Source organism: Tachyglossus aculeatus, chromosome X4 (assembly GCF_015852505.1).
Source record: "Tachyglossus aculeatus isolate mTacAcu1 chromosome X4, mTacAcu1.pri, whole genome shotgun sequence".
NCBI lineage: Eukaryota > Metazoa > Chordata > Mammalia > Monotremata > Tachyglossidae > Tachyglossus > Tachyglossus aculeatus.
Genome location: NC_052098.1, coordinates 54,956,783 through 54,981,729, shown reverse-complemented (window position 1 = coordinate 54,981,729; position 24,947 = coordinate 54,956,783). Strand labels below are relative to the sequence as shown.

The 24,947-nt window shown below is 43.3% G+C and overlaps 1 protein-coding gene across 2 annotated transcripts in view; it reads right to left on the bottom strand.

Moving 5' to 3' along the window:
* Positions 1–24,947, bottom strand: part of GRIN3A (glutamate ionotropic receptor NMDA type subunit 3A) — a 147,580-nt gene that overhangs the window by 27,950 nt on the left and 94,683 nt on the right. For both annotated transcript variants that reach the window (XM_038769982.1, XM_038769983.1), the window contains 3 exons: positions 19,149–19,294; positions 11,181–11,296; positions 4,615–4,766 (listed from right to left, as the gene is read on the bottom strand). In XM_038769982.1, the coding sequence (XP_038625910.1) occupies positions 4,615–4,766; positions 11,181–11,296; positions 19,149–19,294 (414 nt within the window). The remainder of the gene's footprint in view (positions 1–4,614; positions 4,767–11,180; positions 11,297–19,148; positions 19,295–24,947) is intronic.

Below are 24,947 nucleotides of genomic sequence, written 5' to 3'. Positions count from 1 at the left end.
CCACTGGCACACAGGTCGTTTCTCCCTCTTGACATCATAGAATATCCTAATGGTTGGAAAGACAGTGCTATGTGAGAGAGCCTGTGTACACAGTCTAATCCTGCCATCTAACAAACAGCTAGCTGTTCCAAGCTCAGTGACTCCAGTTTCTGCTCCCTGACAGGAACTCTCAGGGGACCCTGGCCCCAGTTTGAGAAATGCTGGTCTGACCCAATGGAGAGACCCCTTAAAGAGAATAAAGCGGAGCTAAATTTTGGACAGAACTATTTCCAACAACCTGTTAAAGAGAGAGACCACTCAACATTTTCCCTTCAAATACAGATTCTCTATAGTAGCTTATAATTTAATATCCGGGATAGGCTGGCACCTTCCCACAGAAGTCTCCTAGGCAGGCTCAGATCACGTCACACTTGAGATACCAAGACCTTGTTGGTGAGCTGGTGGGTCTCTGGGCCAGACCTTCCCCTGTTCTCTCCCTAAACTGTATCTAAGTTCTTCTGACTACACCCATTTCTTATGTACCCCAGAAAGTCCCTCTGAATGTCCAATTACTGAATGTAATTACTGTACCAATCAATGGTATTTATTGAGCACTACTATGGGCAGAGCACAATACAACAGAATTAGCAGACACGTTCCCTGCCCACAACCAGCTTACAGTCTAGATGGGGAAACAAACATTAATATGAATAAGCAAGCAATTTATTTATGGCCTGTACAGGGCAGTAATTTATTGCCCTTGTAAAAGGGCTGTAATCAGCAACATCATAGACACCATCACCAGTCTACTACACCCTTTCACCAAATCTTCTCCCCATTTCCTCTTCAATTACATAATTAGGGGCTAATGCTGATTGATGTATCAGTGTGCATGATTTATGCACAAAGGTACCTGTGTTGGGATTGCAGGGCTCCCAAAGCAATAAACTGTAGGTGACAGTGAGAATCCAAATCATTTTTGAGCATTTTAAGAGCTATGCCTGTGTTTGCTGAGCAGTTTACATGCCATGTTTCTCTTTCTTCCAGACTTGTGCTGATTTTTTTTTCTAAACGATTACACATTTTCTCTTGCCAGAATGGAAGGGAAGCTTAAGATTACTTCAGGAATTTACAAAAGTTTATTTCGCTGAACTTAGTGGAGATGTAGGATATTTCATTCCAAACCATCCAATTTCTCACAGTGCAACTTATTAATAATGAGGGAAAGCTGTTTTAATTTTTTTAAAATTATTTCAAAATGCTGGGCTTCCTTACCACTCAGTCTACCCTTAGGCTCTGTTGGTAGCCTTGCTGGAGGATGGGCTGCACAACCGGATCCAATGTTTGCTAAATGGTCTGGAAATTCAAGTAGAGAGAGTCCTGAAGGACTCGAATTAAGCTCATCTTCCCACGAACCCTGCAATCAGTTCAGCATGTTGCCAGGAGGCAGAAGGGACATCAATCAAAATTTGCACAGCTGGATCAAGTATTACATACTCAGCAGACAAAACTGGGTGGCAGGGGGAGAAGGGGAGAAAAAAATCAACATTTCAAGCAATAAAAATACAGTGAAATTGCCCCTTCATGAAGCAACCCATCTTGCCTAGCTCCTTCTCACAGGAGTGGAGATTTCACTCACTCATCTGCTGAAGCACCAAAATCCTTGGGCTTCTATGATACTGAATTCTGAAAAGTTTTCACTTTCTAGCAAAACTATCAAAGGCTTTTTTTCCCCCAGGAGAACAAAAGACCTAGAGGGAACTTGCAGGAAGATATAGTGCTGCAATTAGGTAAGAGGTGCCAGTAAGGCAATGGAGCCAAAAAATCTCAGTTGAATGTGATGCATAAGAGAAATTGATGATGAGCATTGTACTAATGAGTTATCACTTTCCCCACGTATGCCAAGGGAGTAGCTGTTCTAGTGATCCCTTCATGCACACTGGAGGAGAGTTGACAGAGTCCTCAACAGACTGGTGACCTACCTACTGGATACCGGTCATTAGGGGTAACTTATTTTGAAGTAAAGCTGCATCCACATACTTTGTGGTACAAGCTTGGGGAGAATTTTGGAAGAAATCCCTGTTTGCTTCTATGACTTGCATGAAAAAAATAAAGCATTTTTTTTCCTTAGGCTTTTGTTTATAAGCCTACTGCTTATAAAGGTTTAGAAGCACACATGTAAAGACAAAGATGTTTACATTCAGCTACCTTTATTTCAAAAGCAACTCATTCTTTATTTTCCCCACCCCCCTCACTTTCTAAGATCTTGGCTGCACAGTCCCTCACAGATTAATGCAGCTATGTCTCTGGCTGAATTTCATGTCTGCAAACCCTACTTCATTTGAAGGTTCTGGCACCCCAGTAGAACATTTACAAGACCCTAAGAGATTTTAATTCAGATCCTTCCTTTACTTTGAAATCTCCCCCTGCTGTTTTATCAGACCTTCTAGTCACCCACTCTTGTCAAATTGTCCTCTCCAGTCTTGGCTTTAATCTCTATGATCTCTGGCTCCTTCAGTTACTGTTCATTTTATTTCTCTTTTACAACTTTATCAGTTCTTAGCTTTGATGTTATCCCTCCTTCCAATTCTCAGCATTCATATTTAGGTTTCTGGGTCTCTCATTGGATTCCTTTCCAGCTGAGTCTTTCCTGATCCTGGTAGGACTGGATTATTCTTCCCTTTGACAATCAGCATCATATAAATTCATAACTTCCCTGGTGACCTAACCAGGAATGAGTTGCAATGATTCAAGGACCTTTACCTAACTTATAAGTAGACAGAGTTTGGAGGTTCATGCCTACCATGAAGCCCAACATCAATGAAATAGGATTCTGGTGACTGAGATGAAAGAACAAATGGATGCTAAGCATTGAGGAAGAATTGAGAGAGCATATGACTAAAGAATTGACTAGACCACATGTATTTATTGACTGCTTACTCTGTGCAGAGCAGAGATAGGTAAGAACAAGGCAGTACTGCAGAGAGCAGAAGATCTCCAGTTTGATGAGCAAGGAAATTGGGGATGGAAAGGCAGAGATTGCCAAGGTGCTATTTTTCTTTTACAAAAAGAGTCTGAGAGTAAGTCTCCGGATCCTTGAAGTTCGGGGTAAAAGTGACATTTTCAGTGGCTTCAGAATCCTGGCAGGTTTCATATGCTTCAGGATAGTTTAAAAATCTATCCCTTATGTAAACTCACTTCTTTCCAGTTTGTCTTTGGTTGACATCTGACTCCCTGCCATGAATATGCCCTGATGCACTTCACAGGTTCTGTTAGTTTTAGGCCCTAACATCCGGCCCAGAATTCCTTGCAACTGCTCTTGGTTCTTTAAGAAACCAGAGAAAGAGGACTCACTTGACATTCTCTTCCTTTATGATCCAGGCCAACGTCTCTAGACTCTTTATGTTGACAGTGAAACCACTTCCCTGCTTTTGTCAGACAAGTGATGTAGAGGACCAAAGAAGATAAGGCCAAACACCCATGGCTTCTTGGGAATTAGATGTATATCTCAAGAGCCTAATTTTCCCCTGGAAAGTTGGAAGGGTATAAGCATTGTATCTTCCTGGGACAGATGAGGAAAACCACATTTTCCATAATGCCTCCCCAATTCTCTAAGGTGGAGATGGGTTCATGCCTACTTGCCCCTGCAGCCACACAGCTAACTGTGCAGCAACCAGAACAAATGTTCTCAAAGTGCTGATTCAGGTTGTGGGGTGCCAGACAGCCAGGAAGTTCTGCTGCATAATCATGGCAGCAACATGCTCCCCAAGGAGCACCCACCCCCACATGTGAGCCATGAAATGCTCTAACAAAGCAACCGAGTGAACAAATATCCTGATTGAGTGCAACACCAAAGTCATTATTCCCTTCCCCCCATGAATAACATTGGAGGGCCTCCCCTGAGGCATTTCAACTGCCCATCTGCCCCACTACCTGGCAGGGGAAAGGTGGAAGGGATCAGAAGAGAACCGGGCTCAATAACACACACATTTTAAAGTGCTGTCAGACCCTCTACGTTGCCTGCTTCACAACTGGGAACAGCTGTGAAGGGACAGATTTTTCATTTCACTGTTCACACCCAATTCGTGGCTTCCTTGCTAAACTCACTATTTTCTCTGAGAAGGACAGAAGAGAGGAAACTAGCTTCTTAGACCTCAATGGGGAGAGGGCTAATACCAGACTATGATTCTTAATCTTGTGATAGGCAAAGAAAAGGTCATTCCTCTTCAGAGATAGTGGCAAATGCAGACCCACTCATCTTGAAGCTTTGGTTTCATATATAGAATGAGCTTCCCTTCACTTATCCTTCACTCTTTGAGTAGCCTGTGGTCCACAAACATTCAAAACTGATCTATCCAAACTCTGATGCCTTTCCAGGTTTAAGTCTCTGACTCAGTAGGAATTTCTCATTGCAGCCTATCACAGGGATCCTCTTCCATAAGAGGGGTGGAGAAATTCACAGTGTGGAAGCTCAACAAATGTCCCTGTTAGGACTGCACATTATGAGGTAATGATGTTCCTCCTTCTGCAGTTCCTGCTAGTCCTCTGTTTGACTCTTAGTAGTCCCGGCATGTAATTCTGAAACCAAACCAGAAAAATTTGGGCAGCTACACCACCGACTAATACATTTCTTACCTCAGTGACAGCAAAACTTCTCTTGCCACAGGGCACCACTTTGTACCACTTGTCATGCAGCACATCCATAAAACCATGTGACTTGTATTGACTGATCAGCTCAGATATATTTGAGGTCAGTAGAGAGTTTGGAGGAAGGCCAATGCCATAGCCTAAGAGAAAATACAATGTAAAATGACATTTTTTGGTTGTTCCTGAGCTATTGCCACAGATACATTTGATTCAGGATCAGTAAAAGAAAACTATGAATTTTTTTAGAGTCCCTTTTCCCCAGAGAGCTCCAAGTGGTTCTTATATATGATGTCATTGAGTCGTATGCCATTTGTCAGGGGTAACTTGGTTGAGATGGAGTGGATAGATTGAAAGCTCCCCCATTCGATTGTAAGCTCTTTGTGGGCAGAGAATGTGTCTTCTGCTTCTGGGGCACTTTCCCAAGTGCTCTGTAAAGTGTGCTGTGCCCAATAGGAACTTAATAAATTCCACTGGATCAGTGCAAAGTGCCCTCCTATCCTTTAAAGGACCAGGACTTCTTACAACCTGAGGTGACCATACTCTCAGCAATCTCCCAGGACCTCTTACACTTGCTGCTCTATTCTTTCCTGCTACTAATTACGGCTGAGTCAAGTTTGCTGATTTTCTCTACAAAAACTATGTTGTGAATTACTTTGCCAGAGAGAGAGTTTTGAATGGACTCTGCTCTTTGTTACCAAGTAAAGCTTTCTTTTCATGAATTCTGTGGTACAGAAATGGGAAGTTTTACTGAAACATTTAAAATATTTTCAGAAGCTGCATCATCTTAATATAACTCACACTTTTAAAACAGTTTATATAGAGTTCTTTACCTCTTATTATTTGTGTCCAAGGTCATAGGAATCAACATTAGATCGTGTTCTTTTTAAAGAAATATGAAAGTTGGGAAGGGACGTGTGTTCAATCAAAGATGCAGATAAAATAAATCATTTGGAAAAATGATTCTTCAGCTTCCTGAGGGCCTTGGCTCCCACTTATCTTCTTCATGACTTAACAATGGATTGCTGAGGAAATAAGTGACTTAGTCACTGACTTAGTGAGTGACCATTTAGAAATCACTCAAAGATGCTGAGAAGGATTTTTAAGCCCTAAGGCTTAAGTCCCCAGGCACTATGGGATACTACGTTGGTCAACTGTGAGAAGTGTGTTTATGAGGATGAAAGACAGAGAGGTGTCTAAATTGTGCATTGGTACTAGGGGGAGTCAGAGGGTCAGCCCCCACTCTGCTGTCACACCCTTTACGAATTGACTCTAATCTCACTTTGAACCACAACAGTGGCTCTTTTCAGATGAGCCTTTTTGAGGAGGGTATGTACTGTAGTTGCAAAAGGAAGCTTTGGAAGCACTGGAAATGCATTGTCATTGTGCTAGTTGAAAAGATGCATTTCATATACTGATTGATATTCAGAGAAATTGTAACTTTGAAAGTGATGAATATTCAATCACTCCACACCATTTTATCTAAATTGCCATTCACCTGTAGAAAATAGACCACTTTCCTTTCTAATCTAATATTCCCAATTTGGGGCATTGTTATGCCCATTCTGAATGATGAAACAGCACTCAGGCCGTGATGCTCCTGCCACACAATTCCAACTGAAGTGGAAGCTGGGCACATGGCGGAGGAAATATACGGGGAAGAATCGGACCTGTTTAGTCAGAAAAGATGAAAAACAACAATCGGGATGGGATAATTTTTTCCTCTTTCAATCATCTGCATTTCAGATTTTGCTGTATTCACAGATCAGAAGACAATTTTTTCTAGTTACAGTCTCAACCTGACATCTTGATTCATTTCTTTCCTTATCATTAATAATAAATATCTGCCACTGGGGTCTCATTGGCCATTGTGTTGGTGATAGATGAAACAGAGAAGAATCCTTCAACCCTGAAGATGGAGGCATTAAGCTTCTTGGAAACTGGACACAATTTAAGAACCCAAGAGAACAATTTTTAGAATAGAATATAGATCATTCCCTTATAGACAAATTACCTCCTTTGTGCTAAGACTGCTGAAATCATATTTTGATTAGGAGCTGTGGAGATGTGGCTCCATAATCTAAAACTGACATCTGAACCCTGGTTGCAAAATTCAAGTTTCTAAAGCATGTCTGGTTGTATGATTTGGGTTAACAAAGAGGTTGTGAAAAGAAAAAAAAAATCACCTCCAGCTTTTGGACTGCTCATAGTAGATTTGCCATAGAGGCTTAGAAGAAATGGACTCAAAGTGTACTTTGGAAACCAGGATTTCAAGCAGATTTTGAAAAATGAATACTTTTTTAAAACTTAGGGTGGGTAAACCATGGGTTTAAGAGAGATTCCAAGATACCCAGGGCCAATTCTGTGACCTTGTTATATAACCACTTGGCTTCAGTTTACTGACACATAATCTTATAGAACTCCTGTGGGCACTGTAAGAATGAACTCATGTTTCCTAAAGGCAGTTTGAGTTCCTTGGATGAAAAGTGATATATTATTATTACTCAACCCCATTATTCTCTTTCCTCCCAGGACATCTATTGCTAACTAGATGCAATGCATTACTTTTGGACGTGCATTAATTTATGTCTCACTCTGTTTTTTCAAGTCCACTGTGAGTCTTTTGTTCCACTGGTGTATCAAATTCAATTTCACCCAAGGCTTCCTACATCCTCCCAAACCCTGCTTTTAGAAACTCAACATCTTTGATCTCCCTTCTCTGCATATTTGAGGAAGTTGCAGGCAAAACTGGGAGCCACTGGGACTAGTTAGACACAGTACAAGAACAGGCACATTTTCCCATCTCTAATCAACAATTGCATATTTCCAGTGCTTGACATGAGAGAGAAAAGGAAGTGGGATGACTTGCATGTCATTTCAATTAGAGAAATAGGAAACTCTGATGGCGTATCCACAGGCAATTGAAAGATACTGAGATGGTTTTATTTCTGTTATAAGGTAGCAGAATGGTTTCATATCCTCCTGACAATAAGTGAGAGGACATCTTGCCTCACGGTGTCCCTCTTCATGCACTGTGTGATATGTAGTCAGTGCAGTGCTTCAGACCGCTAGATTTAGGAGACGTTGGAGGCAATGTCACTGAGATATATATATATATGCCTTTGAAACAAATGTAAATGCATATATATTATATAGTCTCCCTATTCTCCCCAGTGCCCAAATTACAGAATAATAAATTCAGGACTTAAAGAAGCCCACTCACCTTGATTTCTCCTTCAGGCTAGGGTGTGTGACAATGTTTCCTCAGGAACTGTGAAGGAGAGAAAAGCCATGCTCTGCCCACCCTCCTAGATTCTCTGCTTGAACTAGGTTTGCAGCCACTGTGTGAAACCACTGGTTAACAGAGGCTCTTCCTGCAGCTTTTGGTGCTGCTTACAAATCCAACACGGAGGGAGCCTGTGACAGCTGAGGTAGGCCCAAGAAAATAGCCAGGACAGATATTAGAGAAGCAGCGTGGCTCAGTGGAAAGAGCCCGGGCTTTGGAGTCAGAGGTCATGGGATCAAATTCCGGTGCCGCCAATTGTCAGCTGTGTGACTTTGGGCAAGTCACTTAACTTCTCTGGCCCTCAGTTACCTCATCTGTAAAATGGGGATTAAGACTGTGAGCCCCCTGTGGGACAACCTGATCACCTTGTAACCTCCCCAGCACTTATAACAGTGCTTTGCACATAGTAAGAGCTTAATAAATGCCATTATTATTATTGTTATATTGTCATCTCTGGCCCCAATCCATCCCCAGTCATATCCTCAAATGGCCTAAGTGATTGGGCTCCTTCGTGGAAGGATTGCGCAAAATCATGGGTGGGGGTGGAAGTCAGGGAAATACATTCTTCCTCATGTAAACCCTCTGAAGAGACTAAGGTTCATTTGCTCTTTCCAACACTAAAGTACCCCTTATTAAACTTTAACTGTAAAGGACATGGAGATTGGGGAGAATCTGGCTCAGGGCATAATATTCAGAAAGTCATTTGAAATCTCTCAATGGAAACTCTACTAGCTATTGGGGTGCAACACATTACTGTCCAATGAAACCCGTTTTCTTTATCTCGTCAAGAGTTTCAAAAAGGATATGAGATGTAGAGGGAACAATCCGAGCAACTTTCATCACATGAATGCACATAGAGCTGTGCAGTATAAACATTACACACATTCATCTACATAAGTCTTGACGACAGTTAAAAAAAAAATCCATCCAATTGCCAAAATGTTACTAGGAAACGAAGTGACCTCCAGCCAGATCATCACTTCTCTCATACGAATATTCTGCCTTTCTTCTCACATGCTTCAGTCTTTTTTGTCTAATTCAGAATCAGGCCCCTGGTGGCAGACTGTATCTAATTGTTCCAGACCACAGGATTACATTGTGGCAATGACCCAATAGTGATAATAACAGCCACTCTATTAAAAAACACAGAGCTTCACTTTGATGTAGTGGTGAGCAGCAGTGCTTTATTCTATGAGATCACAATACTCCACCTTTTGACATTTATGAGATGCCTCCTCTTAAAAGCAACATATCGCTCAACACAAAGTTTCTTAAACACAGAGAAGAATGTAAACAGGAAGTCAGTAGGAAGTTAATTATGGCCTCTGTGGCATCTGGCAACAGGGTGAAGAGAGTCAGAGTCCGTGCTTTTATTACCTTATTATGGTCTAGAGGCCCACCCTAGAGCAAGGATTTTCCCAACTGAAAGCCAACAGTCAGATTTGAGGTGGATTGGAGAAGCACATCATTCTCAAACAGTAAGTTTGATTCATTTTAGCTGTTACTAATGAACCAGTGTTTCTAGGCCGGAATTATATTTAATGGTTCTTCACATTCCCAGACGCCACTGAATTTTTTGTATCAATTGTTGAGCCACAAGAAAAGGGAAGGAGTATATCTGCTGCCTTAAACATCATAGGCTGAGTCTTCCATCTATTACTGCAACCGGCATTTTGGTTGATACCGGACTCGCTCTGTCTCATTTGCTGGACTTGCTGGCTCTGGAAAAGACCACTCTGCCTTTTGAATTTAGAGAGGAGGTTGACCGCTCTTAGAAGGAACAGTTTCAATGGTTGCCATTTACCATTCATCACAAAAACAAAGCCTGGAGTCAAAAATCTGTTAATGTGCTCTAGAGATGTGGGACCCAAAGCAGGCAAATTGAGCTGACTTAATTTTCCTGTTAACAGATTGGAATTGGAAGAGATGTGGGGGGGGGAGGTCAGGATAGAGCAACTCAGTTATTTCAGATCAAGCCAAGCATTCGTCAGATAAATCAGGTTGGGTGACTGACTGCAGTCATTCTCAGAATCCATCCAGGCAGTCAGGGAAGGAAAGCAAGATGACCAGATTTGGAATTTCCAGGGACTTTGAAGAAAATACTTGCTCTGTTTTTCAACATGTCTTGTAAAACAGAGGTAACCTTTGAACTATGATTATTATCATTATTATAATTACTATCATCCTGATAAATTTTCTCATTGACTCAGATTTCATGAATCCAAGTCATCCATGAGATACAAATGAGGATCTAAGTGGTAGCAGAAAAGTAGCTATTCCCCTTGCAGAGAAATGCAAGTGGTGATTTGTACTTACTATCTGGAAGCATTCATTTGTTTTGAGGGTCCATTTACTTCCAAAGACCCTGCCTCTTTTAAAACAATAATGTAATAATATGAAGTCCAAATCTCAGATTGCCTTAATTTCCCAGTCCAAAAGGCTTGAAGCAGTAGCCTTTGAGTACCCCATATTAAAATAATTGAATGAAAAAACTTTTAGAACCTTGAGAAGGTCACCACCGTAACCGCAGCTGTGCCTTCTGGATCTGCTGGTCTGAGCCATGAGTCTGAAATCCTGCTGTTCCTTTCATATTTACCATCTTTGTCTTTTATATTCTTACTTTTTCGTTTTTCCTTATGTGTCTGTCACCAGCCCTTTCCTCCTCCTTATTCTAAGATTGGTGAACCCTTTGGGAGGCAGGGTCTGTGCTGATAGCTCATCCCAATGCTGGTACAGTGCTTAGCACATGGTAGGCACATTATAAATACTATTACTATTATGACTACTGCTGCTAGTACTACTACCACTAGAAAATAAAAGTCAAGTAGCTAAAGCTGGTTCTTAGCCAAGTTGTCAGTGTAGGTGTAGAGATCCCCTGTCAACAGGTGACAATGGAGTGGGGAACCCAGCATTTCTGAAATGTATATGGGTGGGGGGAAAACAGAGGTGGGGGCTGACAGCAAAGTAGCTCCGCATGACCTATACAAATCATCTATACAAATCCCAGAATGATGATTTCCACACCCCAAATTCACACATTTCCTGGGGTCGATTTTCTGTGGATTGCTGGTCCTTCTCTGAGTGGTGATTTATCATCAGACTGCAAAGATCCCCAATTCCAGCACTTAATATCTAAGTGGTTTAAAAGCCGAAAATGAAAACAACAAATGACAAATATCCCTTTACATCTGATGTCAGCATTTGCAACTTGCAAGGTTGGCAAATTGAGCACATCCTGAATAAAAGGGAATCAAAAGCAGTGGATTAATACCTTCAATGGCAAATGGTTTCCCCACAGTTAGAAGTTTGCAGTCAGCATCTATTGACACCTCATAATCCAGGAGTGCTTTGTCCATGATGAAGGCATCCAGTTTCTCTGGATCGTTCCTGTGTTTAAGACCAGACCAAAACATTGATTCATTAATGAACAGAAAACTCTAAAGCTGATCTTATATGTTTATTTAGGGGACAAAAATGGAAAACTAAGGATGAAGTAAGCTCTTTTGTGGGTATCTTAGAATGGCAATGATTTTGCTCTTTTTTGTATCATTTCTTGGTTGCTACACAGTAGGGGCTCAATAATAATAATGATGATGGTATTTGTTAAGTGCTTACTATGTGCCAAGCACTGTTCTAAGTGCTGGGGTAGATACACGGTAATCAGGTTGTCCCACGTGGGGCTCACAGTCTTAATCCCCATTTTACACATGAGGTAACTGAGGCACAGAGAAGTCAAGTGACTTGCCCAAAGTCACACAGCTGATAAGTGGCAGAGCTGGGATTAGAATCCATGACCTCTGACTTCCAAGCCCGGTCTCTTTCCACTAAGCCACACTGCTTCTCTGCTACTTCTCAATAAATACTGTTGTTATTGATCATGGTGATTAACACCCCCCCCCCCCCCCCCGCCAGGAATATAAATGACCCAAGTAAAAATTAAATTCAGAGTTCTGTGTCTTAGTACAGAGGCCTTGACTAACCAAATTGTTAAAAATCAAACAACCATCAATAAAGCCAATCAACTTAATTCATCAACAGTCCAAAAAATGGTTAAACCAATTATTTACAGGTCAGGTGATAGCCTGGTGTAAACCTAACCACTGGTCCGAATTCTCAGTTTGGCCATGGATGAAGGTAGCAGAAGATAAAAGTTGTCATGCAGTTCTTAGAATCTCCAGGAGAGTGGAGGGGGGATAAGAAGGCAAGCTCTTCTTCCACAGAAGACCCATTTCTTCCCATTGGAGACAGTCTCCAGTGCCAGAGAGTCGATCTCAGAATGGATGGAGAGGGTTTCCATAGGTTTCCCTCACAGAGATCTCTGCTCTCTGGACTCCACCCATCTTTCGGAGTGCCTCACACCCCACCTCGCCGCCCTCTCCTCTCTACCCAGTCTTGATGATCAGATTACTGCTCTCAACTCTACACTTTCTACTCAGCTAGACTCACTCGCTCCCCTTTCCCTTCGCCGCTCTCGCACCACTAACCCACAGCCCTGGATCACTGCCACTGTCCGCCTCCTTCGCTCTTATGCTCGAGCTGCCGAACGCTGCTGGCGAAAGTCTAAACGCCATGCCAACCTCGTTCACTTCAAGTTTATCCTTTCCTGCCTTTACTCAGCCCTCTCCTCTGCCAGACAAAACTATTTCTCCTCCCTTATTGACACCCATGCCCATCACCCCCGCCAGCTCTTCTGTACACTCAACTCCCTTCTCAGGCCCCCGGTTCCTCCCCCTCCTCCTTCCCTCACCCCCAACGATCTGGCCTCCTACTTCATTAACAAAATTAAATCCATCAGGTCCGACCTCCCCAAAGTTTCTTCCCCCCTTTCTCCATCCCCCTGGCTCTCAACACTCTCTGCTACTCTCCCATCCTTCCCAGCAGTGTCCTCAGAGGAGCTCTCCTCCCTCCTCTCAAGTGCTACTCCGGCCACCTGTGCTTCTGACCCCATTCCCTCTCATCTCATGAAATCTCTCGCTCCATCCCTTCTCCCCTCCTTAACTTCCATCTTCAACCGCTCACTCTCCACTGGTTCCTTCCCCTCTGCCTTCAAACATGCCCATGTCTCTCCCATCCTAAAAAAACCCTCTCTTGACCCCACCTCACCTTCTAGTTATCGTCCAATATCCCTCCTACCATTCCTTTCCAAACTCCTTGAATGAGTTGTCTACACTCGCTGCCTAGAATTCCTCAACAACAACTCTCTCCTCGACCCCCTCCAGTCTGGCTTCCGTCCCCTACATTCCACAGAAACTGCCCTCTCAAAGGTCACCAATGACCTCCTGCTTGCCAAATCCAACGGCTCCTACTCTGTCCTAATCCTCCTCGACCTCTCAGCTGCCTTTGACATTGTGGACCACCCCCTTCTTCTCAACACGCTATCTAACCTTGGCTTCACAGACTCCATCCTCTCCTGGTTCTCCTCTTACCTCTCCGGTCGTTCTTTCTCAGTCTCTTTTGCAGGCTCCTCCTCCCCCTCCCATTCTCTCACTGTGGGGGTTCCCCAAGGTTCAGTGCTTGGTCCCCTTCTGTTCTCGATCTACACTCACTCCCTTGGTGACCTCATTCGCTCCCACGGCTTCAACTATCATCTCTACGCTGATGACACCCAGATCTACATCTCTGCCCCTGCTCTCTCCCCCTCTCTCCAGGCTCGCATCTCCTCCTGCCTTCAGGACATCTCCATTTGGATGTTTGCCCGCCACCTAAAGCTCAACATGTCGAAGACTGAACTCCTTGTCTTCCCTCCCAAACCTTGCCCTCTCCCTGACTTTCCCATCTCTGTTGACGGCACTACCATCCTTCCCGTCTCACAAGCCCGCAACCTTGGTGTCATCCTCGACTCCACTCTCTCATTCACCCCTCACATCCAAGCCTTGACCAAAACCTGCCGGTCTCAGCTCCACAACATTGCCAAGATCCGCCCTTTCCTCTCCATCCCAACCGCTACCCTGCTCATTCAAGCTCTCATCCTATCCCGTCTGGACTACTGCATCAGCCTTCTTTCTGATCTCCCATCCTCGTGTCTCTCTCCACTTCAATCCATACTTCATGCTGCTGCCCGGATTATCTTTGTCCAGAAACGCTCTGGGCATATCACTCCCCTCCTCAAAAATCTCCAGTGGCTACCAATCAATCTGCGCATCAGGCAGAAACTCCTCACCCTGGGCTTCAAGGCTCTCCATCACCTCGCCCCCTCCTACCTCACCTCCCTTCTCTCCTTCTACAGCCCAGTCCGCACCCTCCGCTCCTCCACCGCTGATCTCCTCACCGTACCTCGCTCTCGCCTGTCCCGCCATCGACCCCCTGCCCACGTCATCCCCTGGGCCTGGAATGCCCGCCCTCTGCCCATCCGCCAAGCTAGCTCTCTTCCTCCCTTCAAGGCCCTGCTGAGAGCTCACCTCCTCCAGGAGGCCTTGCCAGACTGAGCCCCTTCCTTCCTCTCCCCCTCGTCCCCCTCTCCATCCCCCCCATCTTACCTCCTTCCCTTCCCCACAGCACCTGTATATATGTATATATGTTTGTACATATTTATTACTCTATTTATTTTATTTGTACACATCTATTCTATTTATTTTATTTTGTTAGCATGTTTGGTTTTGTTCTCTGTCTCCCCCTTTTAGACTGTGAGCCCACTGTTAGGTAGGGACTGTCTCTATATGTTGCCAATTTGTACTTCCCAAGCGCTTAGTACAGTGCTCTGCACATAGTAAGCGCTCAATAAATACGATTGATGATGATGATGATGACTGGAGATAATCTCCAATAGTGTGGATTGGATCTCTATGCAGTCAGAAATGGTCTCTGTTAGGATGAAGGAAGCTGATCTGGGTAGAGCTCCTGTTTGCTTTCCGGGCTCCTGTGGGCAGGGAACATGTCTACCAACTCAGTTCACTTGTACTCTCCCAAGTGCTTAGTACAATGCTCTGCACAAAGTAAACACTCACTAAATATGACTGATTGATTGCTTGATGGAGAGTTCTGGAACTGGTCTGACTGCTGGTTCAGTGACTTGTCCTCAATTGAGTGTGTGGGGACTGAGACTGTGAGCCCCACATGGGACAGGGACTGTGGACAGCCTGATTTGCTTGTATCCACCCCAGTGCTTAGTACAGTGCTTGGCACATAGTAAGCGCTTAGCAAATACCACAATTATTATTATTACTATACTTGCTCCTATCTTGGGCCATCAACCAATCAATCAGTGGCATTTACTGGGCACTTACCGTGTGTACTAAGCACTCAGGAAAGCACAATACAGTAGAGTTGACAGATACTATCCCCACCCAGGAGGAGCTTAGAGTCTCCAGAGCCACGCACTGCTGACGGGGGTGAGGCATTATGGCATGTAGGAGGCTGAGTAGCACCATCATCTAGTCTCTACTCTGCTTTTAGGATTCTGTCAGGGGGATGAATAAAGGCAGCAAGTTAGGGAGATGCAGAAGGGAGCAGAAGAAAAAGAAAAGAGGGCTTAGTCAGGGAAGGCCTCTTGGAGATGTGCCTTTAATAAAGCTTTAAAGGGAGGGGAGAGTAATTGTCTGTCAGATAATGGAAGGTGGGGGGAGTGTTGACTGTCAGTGGCTATTAGGGTTATTCTCCCTGTAGTCAAACTACACCTGCTGGAGAGGATGACCAAAATGTAGGAAGGTTCCTCTCCTTTGCATCCCCCCAACCCTCTAGGATGGAGTTTAGTCCTCTCCATGCCCAGGAAGGGCCATTATTGCTATTACCACTACTATTGATATTTCGTAAGCACTTATTATGGGCCAAGCACTGTACTAAGTGCTAGGGTAGATACAGATGTTAGCTTCATCTTGGTAGGAAGGGGAGAGTGGCATGCATTGGCTTTCCAACTGCAAGTTCTTAACTTGCAGTTATTTCTGAAACCGTAACCTATCTCTCTAGACTGTAAGCTTCGTGTAGGCAGGGAATGTGTCTACCAACTTGGCTGTATTGTACTCTCCCCAGTGCTTACTACAGTGCTCTGTACACAGAAGCAGTGTGGCTCAGTGGAAAGAGCACGGGCTTTGGAGTCAGAGGTCATGGGTTCAAATCCTGGCTCCTCCAACTGTCAGCTGTGTGACTTTGGGCAAGTCACTTAACTTCTCTGTGCCTCAGTTACCTCATCTGTAAAATGGGGATTAAGACTGTGAGCCCCCCGTGGGACAACCTGATCCCCTTGTAACCTCCCCAGCGCTTAGAACAGTGCTTTGCACATAGTAAGCACTTAACAAATACCATCATCATTATTATTATTATTATTAATTGATTGAGCACTGTTGATTGACTGGTTAATTTAATTGAAGTATTTTCTACAGGATGTGCCCACAGGGAAAACATTCATAAGACAATTCTTGAAAAGTCGAGCAGCCTCAGTCTCAAAGGCAACACCATGAATTCCAAGATGGCATCCTGGCTTCCTTCATTTTTCTATTTTTCTCTTTGGAAAATCTGGAATCTTTCAGGAATCAGAAAGAGCTCTCATAATGAAACCTATAAACCCTAATCTAAGGCAGGGTTTATGGTACCCAGTAGCTGTAATGACTATTTTAAAAACTGCAGTGTCAGAATGCAACCATTCTACTATGGGGCTATTGTTTGGCTGTAAAAGAAAATCTGTGCTATACAATCCCATTTCAGCAGTTCAACTTGGTTCTAAATAGAGCGTCCTTTTAGCCTGGATATTAACTTGGACCCTGCAAATCATGGAAATGATTCACAATTTTCTATCCCCAGCATGAAGAGGAATGTTTCCAGCTCTTTTTTTCCATTAGAAATCAGTTATCCTCATTTGTCAATACTCTGTAGATATTTGTGGTAAATATGGAAAAATAATAATTTAAAGGTTTGGGTTCAGTTCTAGGAATCAATAAATACTTAACAGTAGTCCTAATTCTCTGTCAAGTGGAAATGACAATATTTTTCTACTTGATAGAGTATGCTAAGATAGAATTAATTAACATTTTAAAAGTTCTTGCAAAATTCAAAGTGCCATTTGGGTATTAGTGGTGAAATAGTGGAATACCAGGGTCTTTTACTGGATCCAATTTATAGTCCATAAGGTTTGTCAGCCTTCATCAGGAGCCTATACACGCACTGAGCTAATAGACGAAGTTGGATTGATTAATCAATCAATCAATCAATCAATCGTATTTATTGAGCGCTTACTATGTGCAGAGCACTGTACTAAGCGCTTGGGAAGTACAAATTGGCATCACATAGAGACAGTCCCTACCCAACAGTGGGCTCACAGTCTAAAAGGGGGAGACAGAGAACAAAACCAAACATACCAACAAAATAAAATAAGTAGGATAGAAATGTACAAGTAAAATAAATAAATAAATAAATAAATAGAGTAATAAATATGTACAACCATATATACATATATACAGGTGCTGTGGGGAAGGGAAGGAGGTAAGACGGGGGGATGGAGAGGGGGACGAGGGGGAGAGGAAAGAGGGGGCTCAGTCTGGGAAGGCCTCCTGGAGGAGGTGAGCTCTCAGCAGGGCCTTGAAGGGAGGAAGAGAGCTAGCTTGGCGGATGGGCAGAGGGAGGGCATTCCAGGCCCGGGGGATGACGTGGGCCGGGGGTCGATGGCGGGACAGGCGAGAGCGAGGTACAGTGAGGAGATTAGTGGTGGAGGAGCGGAGGGTGCGGGCTGGGCAGTAGAAGGAGAGAAGGGAGGTGAGGTAGGATGGGGCGAGGTGATGGAGAGCCTTGAAGCCCAGGGTGAGGAGTTTCTGCCTGATGCGCAGATTGATTGGTAGCCACTGGAGGTTTTTGAGGAGGGGAGTAATATGTCCAGAGCGTTTCTGGACAAAGATAATCCGGGCAGCAGCATGAAGTATGGATTGAAGTGGAGAGAGACACGAGGATGGGAGATCAGAGAGAAGGCTAGTGCAGTAGTCCAGACGGGATAGGATGAGAGCTTGAATTAGCAGGGTAGCGGTTTGGATGGAGAGGAAAGGGCGGATCTTGGCAATGTTGCGGAGCCAAGACCGGCAGGTTTTGGTGACGGCTTGGATGTGAGGGGTGAATGAGAGAGCGGAGTCGAGGATGACACCAAGGTTGCGGGCTTGTGAGACGGGAAGGATGGTAGTGCCGTCAACAGAGATGGGAAAGTCAGGGAGAGGACAAGGTTTGGGAGGGAAGACAAGGAGCTCAGTCTTCGACATGTTGAGCTTTAGGTGGCGGGCAGACATCCAGATGGAGATGTCCTGAAGGCAGGAGGAGATGCAAGCCTGGAGGGAGGGGGAGAGAGCAGGGGCAGAGATGTAGATCTGGGTGTCATCAGCGTAGAGATGATAGTTGAAGCCGTGGGAGCGAATGAGGTCACCAAGGGAGTGAGTGTATATTGAGAAAAGAAAGGGGCCCAAGCACTGAACCTTGGGGAACCCCCACAGTAAGAGGATGGGAGGGGGAGGAGGAGCCTGCAAAAGAGACTGAGAAAGAACGACCGGAGAGATAAGACGAGAACCAGGAGAGGACGGAGTCTGTGAAGCCAAGGTCAGATAACGTGTTGAGGAGAAGGGGGTGGTCCGATTAGTAGTGAGATATTCATTTTTTAGCTATTTCCTGCTTGTAATCACTAGATTACCACTTATTATCCCAGAAATACCTTTTATTTTCAGCCTGAAGACACAGATGCAGCCTACAATGGTTCATGCACTTCAAAAAGTGAGAAATTTACTCCCTTCTCTCCAGTACGACCAAACCTAATATTCCATGACTGCTTCATCCTAATTTGAATTCTGCTAAAAGGGCTTTCTTGTCCTAAAAGCCTCCTACTGTTGCTGCTGCTGCTACTGCTGTGGTGTAATGAACACTATCATTTCTTCTGTCCTGGAGACAGATACACTGCACCCACTGCCTTGTATCTTTTTACCCTTCTATAGGACACTTTGAGAATTAGTTTTACATCTCGTAGTAGCAGAAGGCTTGCTGTGGGATTAGAGCTTCATTATGGAGTAAGTGTTGCCTGGGAACACTTCAACACCCCTCTACATTACCCATGTTTTGATCATTAAGTTGGCATTATTCCCTCCAAGTCATGTCAAACCAACTTTTGCCCTCTTCGTCTTCTGCCATGATAATGTTAACGTGGATAATTTGTGCAATGGTACTACTGGTGCGGGATTATGGCATTGTTTTGCACACTACACAAGTTGATTAAAAAAAAATCAGCAACTAAACCGTCTTTCCGTCAGTCATCACTTTCTTGGTTTAAGAGGTTAAGACTCACTTGAGGTCCTCCACTCCATCTGGGGTGGCTGGCACATTGTACCTTCTCATATATTCATGCATTTCCGGGAAGCTTTGTCTCACGTAATCTTCAGCACTGCTTTCTCTGACAGTTCCAAAGCGAAAGCCTTGGGAGGGATGGTGGAGCTAGGAGGGGAGAAGAAAAAGAAAAAGTTCCAGTGTACAACCAAACAACTGTATTTATTAAGTGCTTACTGTGTGCAGATCACTATACTAAGCACTTGGAAGAGTACAACAGAATTGGTAGACATGTTTCTTGCCCACAATGAGCTTACAGTCCAGAGGGGGCTTACACTTGTGTTGTCATTTTCCCCAATATTCTCCTTATGCCTTGTTGATTTAACTGAAAGCAAATATAAAACTGCCAATACCCTCCCCACTGTGCTCCCCTGCCACACACTGATACCCTTCTCACTGTCCAGTTACTTGAAGTTTCATTTACATAGCAAATTTCCACATAGGGAATCCCTCTAATTTCATAAGAAACCACACCAGCAGCAAATCCAAGTAAATCTTCCACATCATCTGGAGAACCTATCATAAAGCATGTTAGGTACATCAATGAAGCAATCCATCAGTGACATTTATTGAGTGCTTACTGGGTGCAGAGTACTGTACTAAGATGTTGGGAGAGATTAATACAAGAGTTGGTAGCCACGATCCCTGCCCACAAGGAGCTGACAGTCTACAGTATGTCAAACTTTGGCCATCATCATATGGGGTTTACTGAAGGGAAGATATTTCTTGTGTATGTACTCAACATAGTATCAAGCTAAATGTTCTTTTCTTATTTTAGCAGGATGTGTTTCTCTTTTACTATGAGAATGACATCTTATCAAAGGTATTTACTGAGTATTTACTGTGTGCTGAGTATTGTACCAAGTACTTGGAAGAATACAACAGAATTGGTAGACATTCCCTGTCCACAAGGATCTTACAGTCTAGAGGGTCTACAGTGTATTCAAAAGCTTCCATCCCAGAAGGTCCAAGGAACTTTTCCAAACTGTAGATTATTGAAATCATCACACAATTAATAACACATTCCTCAAGTGTAATCATGAAAACTTATCGACTGTTTATAGTCTAGTTGCTAGAGATCACAGCAGGAAACAAGGTGCAAACTGCTTCATATGCCACTCTAATCGTCTATGGAGGCTATACAGGCTGTTGGCAGCAAACCACCACAGATTCGGATTGAAACAGTGGAAAAAGAATGGCTCTGAGGGGAAGAAGGCAATGATAATTTAACAACTGGTTCAGGGTGTTTGGCTTAGAATTCACCCTCTTGCAAAAAGGGTCATGGGATCAAGGACTATAGTTTAGGGCTCTACACTCAGGCCCTTTCTTGTGAATTTGAATAATAACTCTTCATTTAATCAATGGTATTTATTAAACACTTACTGCATGCAGAGCACTATATTAAGTGTTGGGAGAGTACAATACAATTGGTAGGCACAATCCCTTCCTACAAGGAGCTTATAGTAGGACATTTATTTTGCCCAATATGCTCAAATATTATTGCAAATTCCAAAGATTATATTATTCCTCATCTTTTGAGGGATGGAGGCATTTTTCCAAGTATTGACTAAGGTCCATACTGTTACTCTTGTCACATCACACACCCACAAAGAAATTACAAAATCACAAGGAACAGGCCCCTAGAGTGTTGCTAATTCAACTGCCAGTGCTTTTTCTTTCCTCTTTTCATCTATTCCTGTTTCTCTTATCCCATCCTTTTATCTTTCTCCATCAAAAGGAGGTTTAAAGGATTGTAATGTTATTAGCAATGTGGTTTTGAATAAATAGCAGCATTACAGAAATGGAAATATAAATCACTAAACATTCAGGACAGGGTACTCTTGTGGGTGTCTCACAAGGAGAATTATAGCTAGGTAATGAATTCATCATTAGATATTACATTGTGCACTCTCTCTCACCCCCCTCCTTTCTCTTAACCCTCTTCATCATTCCCGCTTTCTCTTTCTTCCTTCTCTATGACAAAAGACATACCAGCTTTTACTTTGTTGTCTTCCTTCCTCTGTGTTACTGGTCCCTTGCAACCACTTTCTTTCCCTTACTACTTCCCAGCGTAAACTCTTGAAAGCAATACCGCTTCTTTCAAAAGATACCAGTCGTAGCTAAGAGAAAGCAACAGCCTCACTGGTTTCAGTGTCATTTTTGGAGGATCATTCTTCAAAGGAATTCACTTCCAATGATCTTTTGAAAATATACGACTCAGCAATCAGACTAAGCCAGCAACCACTTCGCAAGAATTACTGTGCAGGGAACTGTCATCTACAGTAAAACTTCATATAGCACTCTAACTGAATTTTAGAAAACCCTCTGACTTGGGAATCAATCAACAAATCAATGGTATTTATTGAATGCTTACTGCATGCAGACGACTGAACTAACTGCTTGGGAGAGTACAATGCCAAAAAGTCAGTAGACAAGATACCTGCCCTCAAGGAGCTTAATCCCTACTTGTGACGCATCGATCAATGGTATTTACTGAGCACTGTAGTAAGCATTTGGGAGAGTACAACAGAGTTGGCAGACGCATTCACTACCCACAACTAGCTTACAGTCTAGATACTGAGTCATATGACTCGCATGAGTCATATGACTCATATGAGTCATTGAGTCAGTGGTAATGTTCTCAAATTTATCAACATCATTATCAATGATAGTTGAGTGCTTACTGTGTGCAGAGCACTGTACTAAGTGCTTGGAAGAGTACAATAGACTTGGTATACACATTCTCTTCCCACAACAAACTCAAAGTTACTATTTTGGTGAGGATTGAACAGAACATACTTAAAATAGGCATTATTTATATGTAGCTCTGTGACTATACCTATGTATTTGTGCATCTATATAGTTGTCTATTTCCCTATGATTTTCTGCATTTTGTGAGTGTGTGTGTGTGTGTGTGTGTGTGTGCGCGCACACATTATATATGTGGTTCTCTGGGTGTCTATGAGTATGTGTATGTTCTAACTCCCTTGTATGTTCTAAGTTTATCCTTCTTTTTATGGAGTAACTGTATTTTTAACTGATTGTCTCTTTATCTATTTTTAGGGCAATTGAGTAGGATTTTGCTGGGCAGGAATTGTCTGTGTCTCTTCCCTAAATGAGTTTCCCACCTGAATGAGATCTGGTTCTGTAAACAACATTTAGCAAGAGCTATTTTAGAGTAAAACATGACTTTCTTTGACAATAGTAGAGACGATAATTCTTTGTACTCTCTCAAGTACCTAGTATAGTACTTTGCACACAGGGGGAGTTGCAAATACTATTGAATGAATAATAATGAAGCAGTGCTATGGGCATTTTAAAACTGCATCTTGAGTCTCCCAAGAGGCAGAAGTATGAATATCGTTTTGTTGAAATTCCACTGTCACTTCACTGCATACAGGGTTCTACTGTAAGAAACATACCTCTTTAACCCTGACATATCATCTGCCTGCAATCAATTGATAATATGTATTGAGTACCTACTGTATGCAGAGCACTGTGCTTTGGGAGAATATAATAAAAGCAGCAGACATGATTCTTCCCTTCAAGGATCTTATACTCTAGCAGGGGAGGTAGACACTAATATAAATTACAAATAGGAGGAAATAATAGAGTATAAAATCTAAGTGCTATGGGGGTTGTGCATATTTAAGTGCTTAGGTAATAATAATAATGATAATAATGATGACATTTATTAAGCGCTTACTATGTGCAAAGTACTGTTCTAAGTGCTGGGGAGGTACAAGGTGATCAGGTTGTCCCATGGAGGGCTCACAGTCTTAATTCCCATTTTACAGATGAGGTCACTGAGGCACAGAGAAGTTAAGTGACTTTTCCAAAGTCACACAGCTGACAATTGGCAGAGCTGGGATTTGAACCCATACCTCTGACTCCAAAGCCCGGACTCTTTCCACTGAGCAACACTGCTTCTCTAAGTGGTGCAGAAGAGCTGAAGTTGTAGTTGGGGGATATAATGTGGGAGATTAGAAATTAATTGGAAAAGGTCTCTTGGAGGAGATGTGATGTCAGGGTTTTGACGACTGGGAGAGCAGTGACCTATTGGACGTCAAGGGGGGTGGGGTGGGAGTGTGAGCAAGCAGTCAGCAGCAGGGGAGACAAGAACAAGGAGGTATAGCGAGTAGGTTACCTCGAGAGGAGCAAAGGGTGTGAGTGGGAGTGTAGTGGGAGAAGAGACTGGATAGGTAGTAGGGAGAGAGTTGATTGAAGACCTTAAAATCAATGGTCAGGAATTTTTGCTTGATGTGGAGAGGAATGGTCAACCGTTAGAGGATTCTGAATGGATGGGAGATGTGTGCAAAATGAAGTTTTAGAAAAATGATCTAGACAGCAGACATGTTTAGACTGGAGAGTAAAGAGACTGGAGGCTGTGAGATCAGCAAAAAGGCTGAAGCCAGGATATGACATTTGCCTCGACCAGTGTGCTGGCAGTTTGAATGGAGATGAAGGGACAGCTTCTAGAAATATAGAGGAAGAACTGACAGGATCTGTGACAGACTAAGGGGGTTGAAAGACAGGGAGGAGTCAAAGGCAATGCCAAGGTTTCAGGCTACAAAGATGGGGAGAATGGTGGTGTTGTCAACTGTGATTGGAAACAAAGAGGAAGAGAGGATTTGAGAGGGGAGTTGAGTTTGGGGCATGTTGAGTTTGAGGTGGCAGTGGGACATCAGTAGAGAGACATCCTGGAGGCAGAAAGAACTCCAAGATTGCAGAGAGGCGAGAGGTCAGGGATTTCCTCTTGTCTCCAAGACGTCTCCACTGGAATGTCCCACCAGCATCAAAAACTCAACATGTCTAGAACAGAACTACCCACCTTTCCCTCTAAATCAACTCCTTCTCTTAACCTCCCCATCTTGACTGATAACACCCCCATCCTCCCCATCCCAGAAACCAGCAATCTTAGAGTCATCTTCAATTCCTCATGTTACTTAACTCTTGCATTCAATCTGCTGTCGAATCCTGCCAGTTCTTCCTCCACAACATCTCCTGGATCCACCACATCTCCTGGATCCACCACTTCCTCTCTACCCTTACAACACTGGTACAAACTCTAGTCATATCATGGCTAAACTACTGTATTGGTCTCTCGCTGTTCTCCTTGCCTTGAGCCTCTACCCTCTCCAATCTATACTACACAGTGCTACATGAAACATTTCTCGCAGTGTCAGCACACATTTCTCCACTCCTCAAGGCCCTCCACTGCCTCCTCATGTCTCTCTGTATCAAAGAAAAACTCACAGTTGGATTCAAGGCTCTCCACCACTTCACCTCACCCTACAGATTTATTCTCTTCACCCACTACTCCCCAACTCACTCTCTTCAATCCCCCCAAACTAACCTTCCAACTTTATCTTGCTTCTTGACTCTCCTGCCTCCAAACCCTGACTACACTGTTCCCAACAGATGACATCCCTCCTCACATTTCCTACATTAAGGAACCTCCTGAAAGCCCATCTCCTCCAACAAGCCTTCCCTAATTCCCAGTACTCCAAATTTTATAAACCAATTCATCATCTCTGACACTATGTACTTATACCTATTGCTAGGACATGCACATACGTGTTTATTCACTTGTGCATTCGATTATTTATTTTAATTACCCTTAGCTGCCGATACGTTTATGCCTGTCTCCCCCATTACAGTGTAAGGACCTTGTGGGAGGAAACATGTCTCTGTTTTGTATTTCCCAAGTGTTTAGTACAGTGAGCTGCACCCCGTGGCTGCTTAATAAAGGCTATTATTC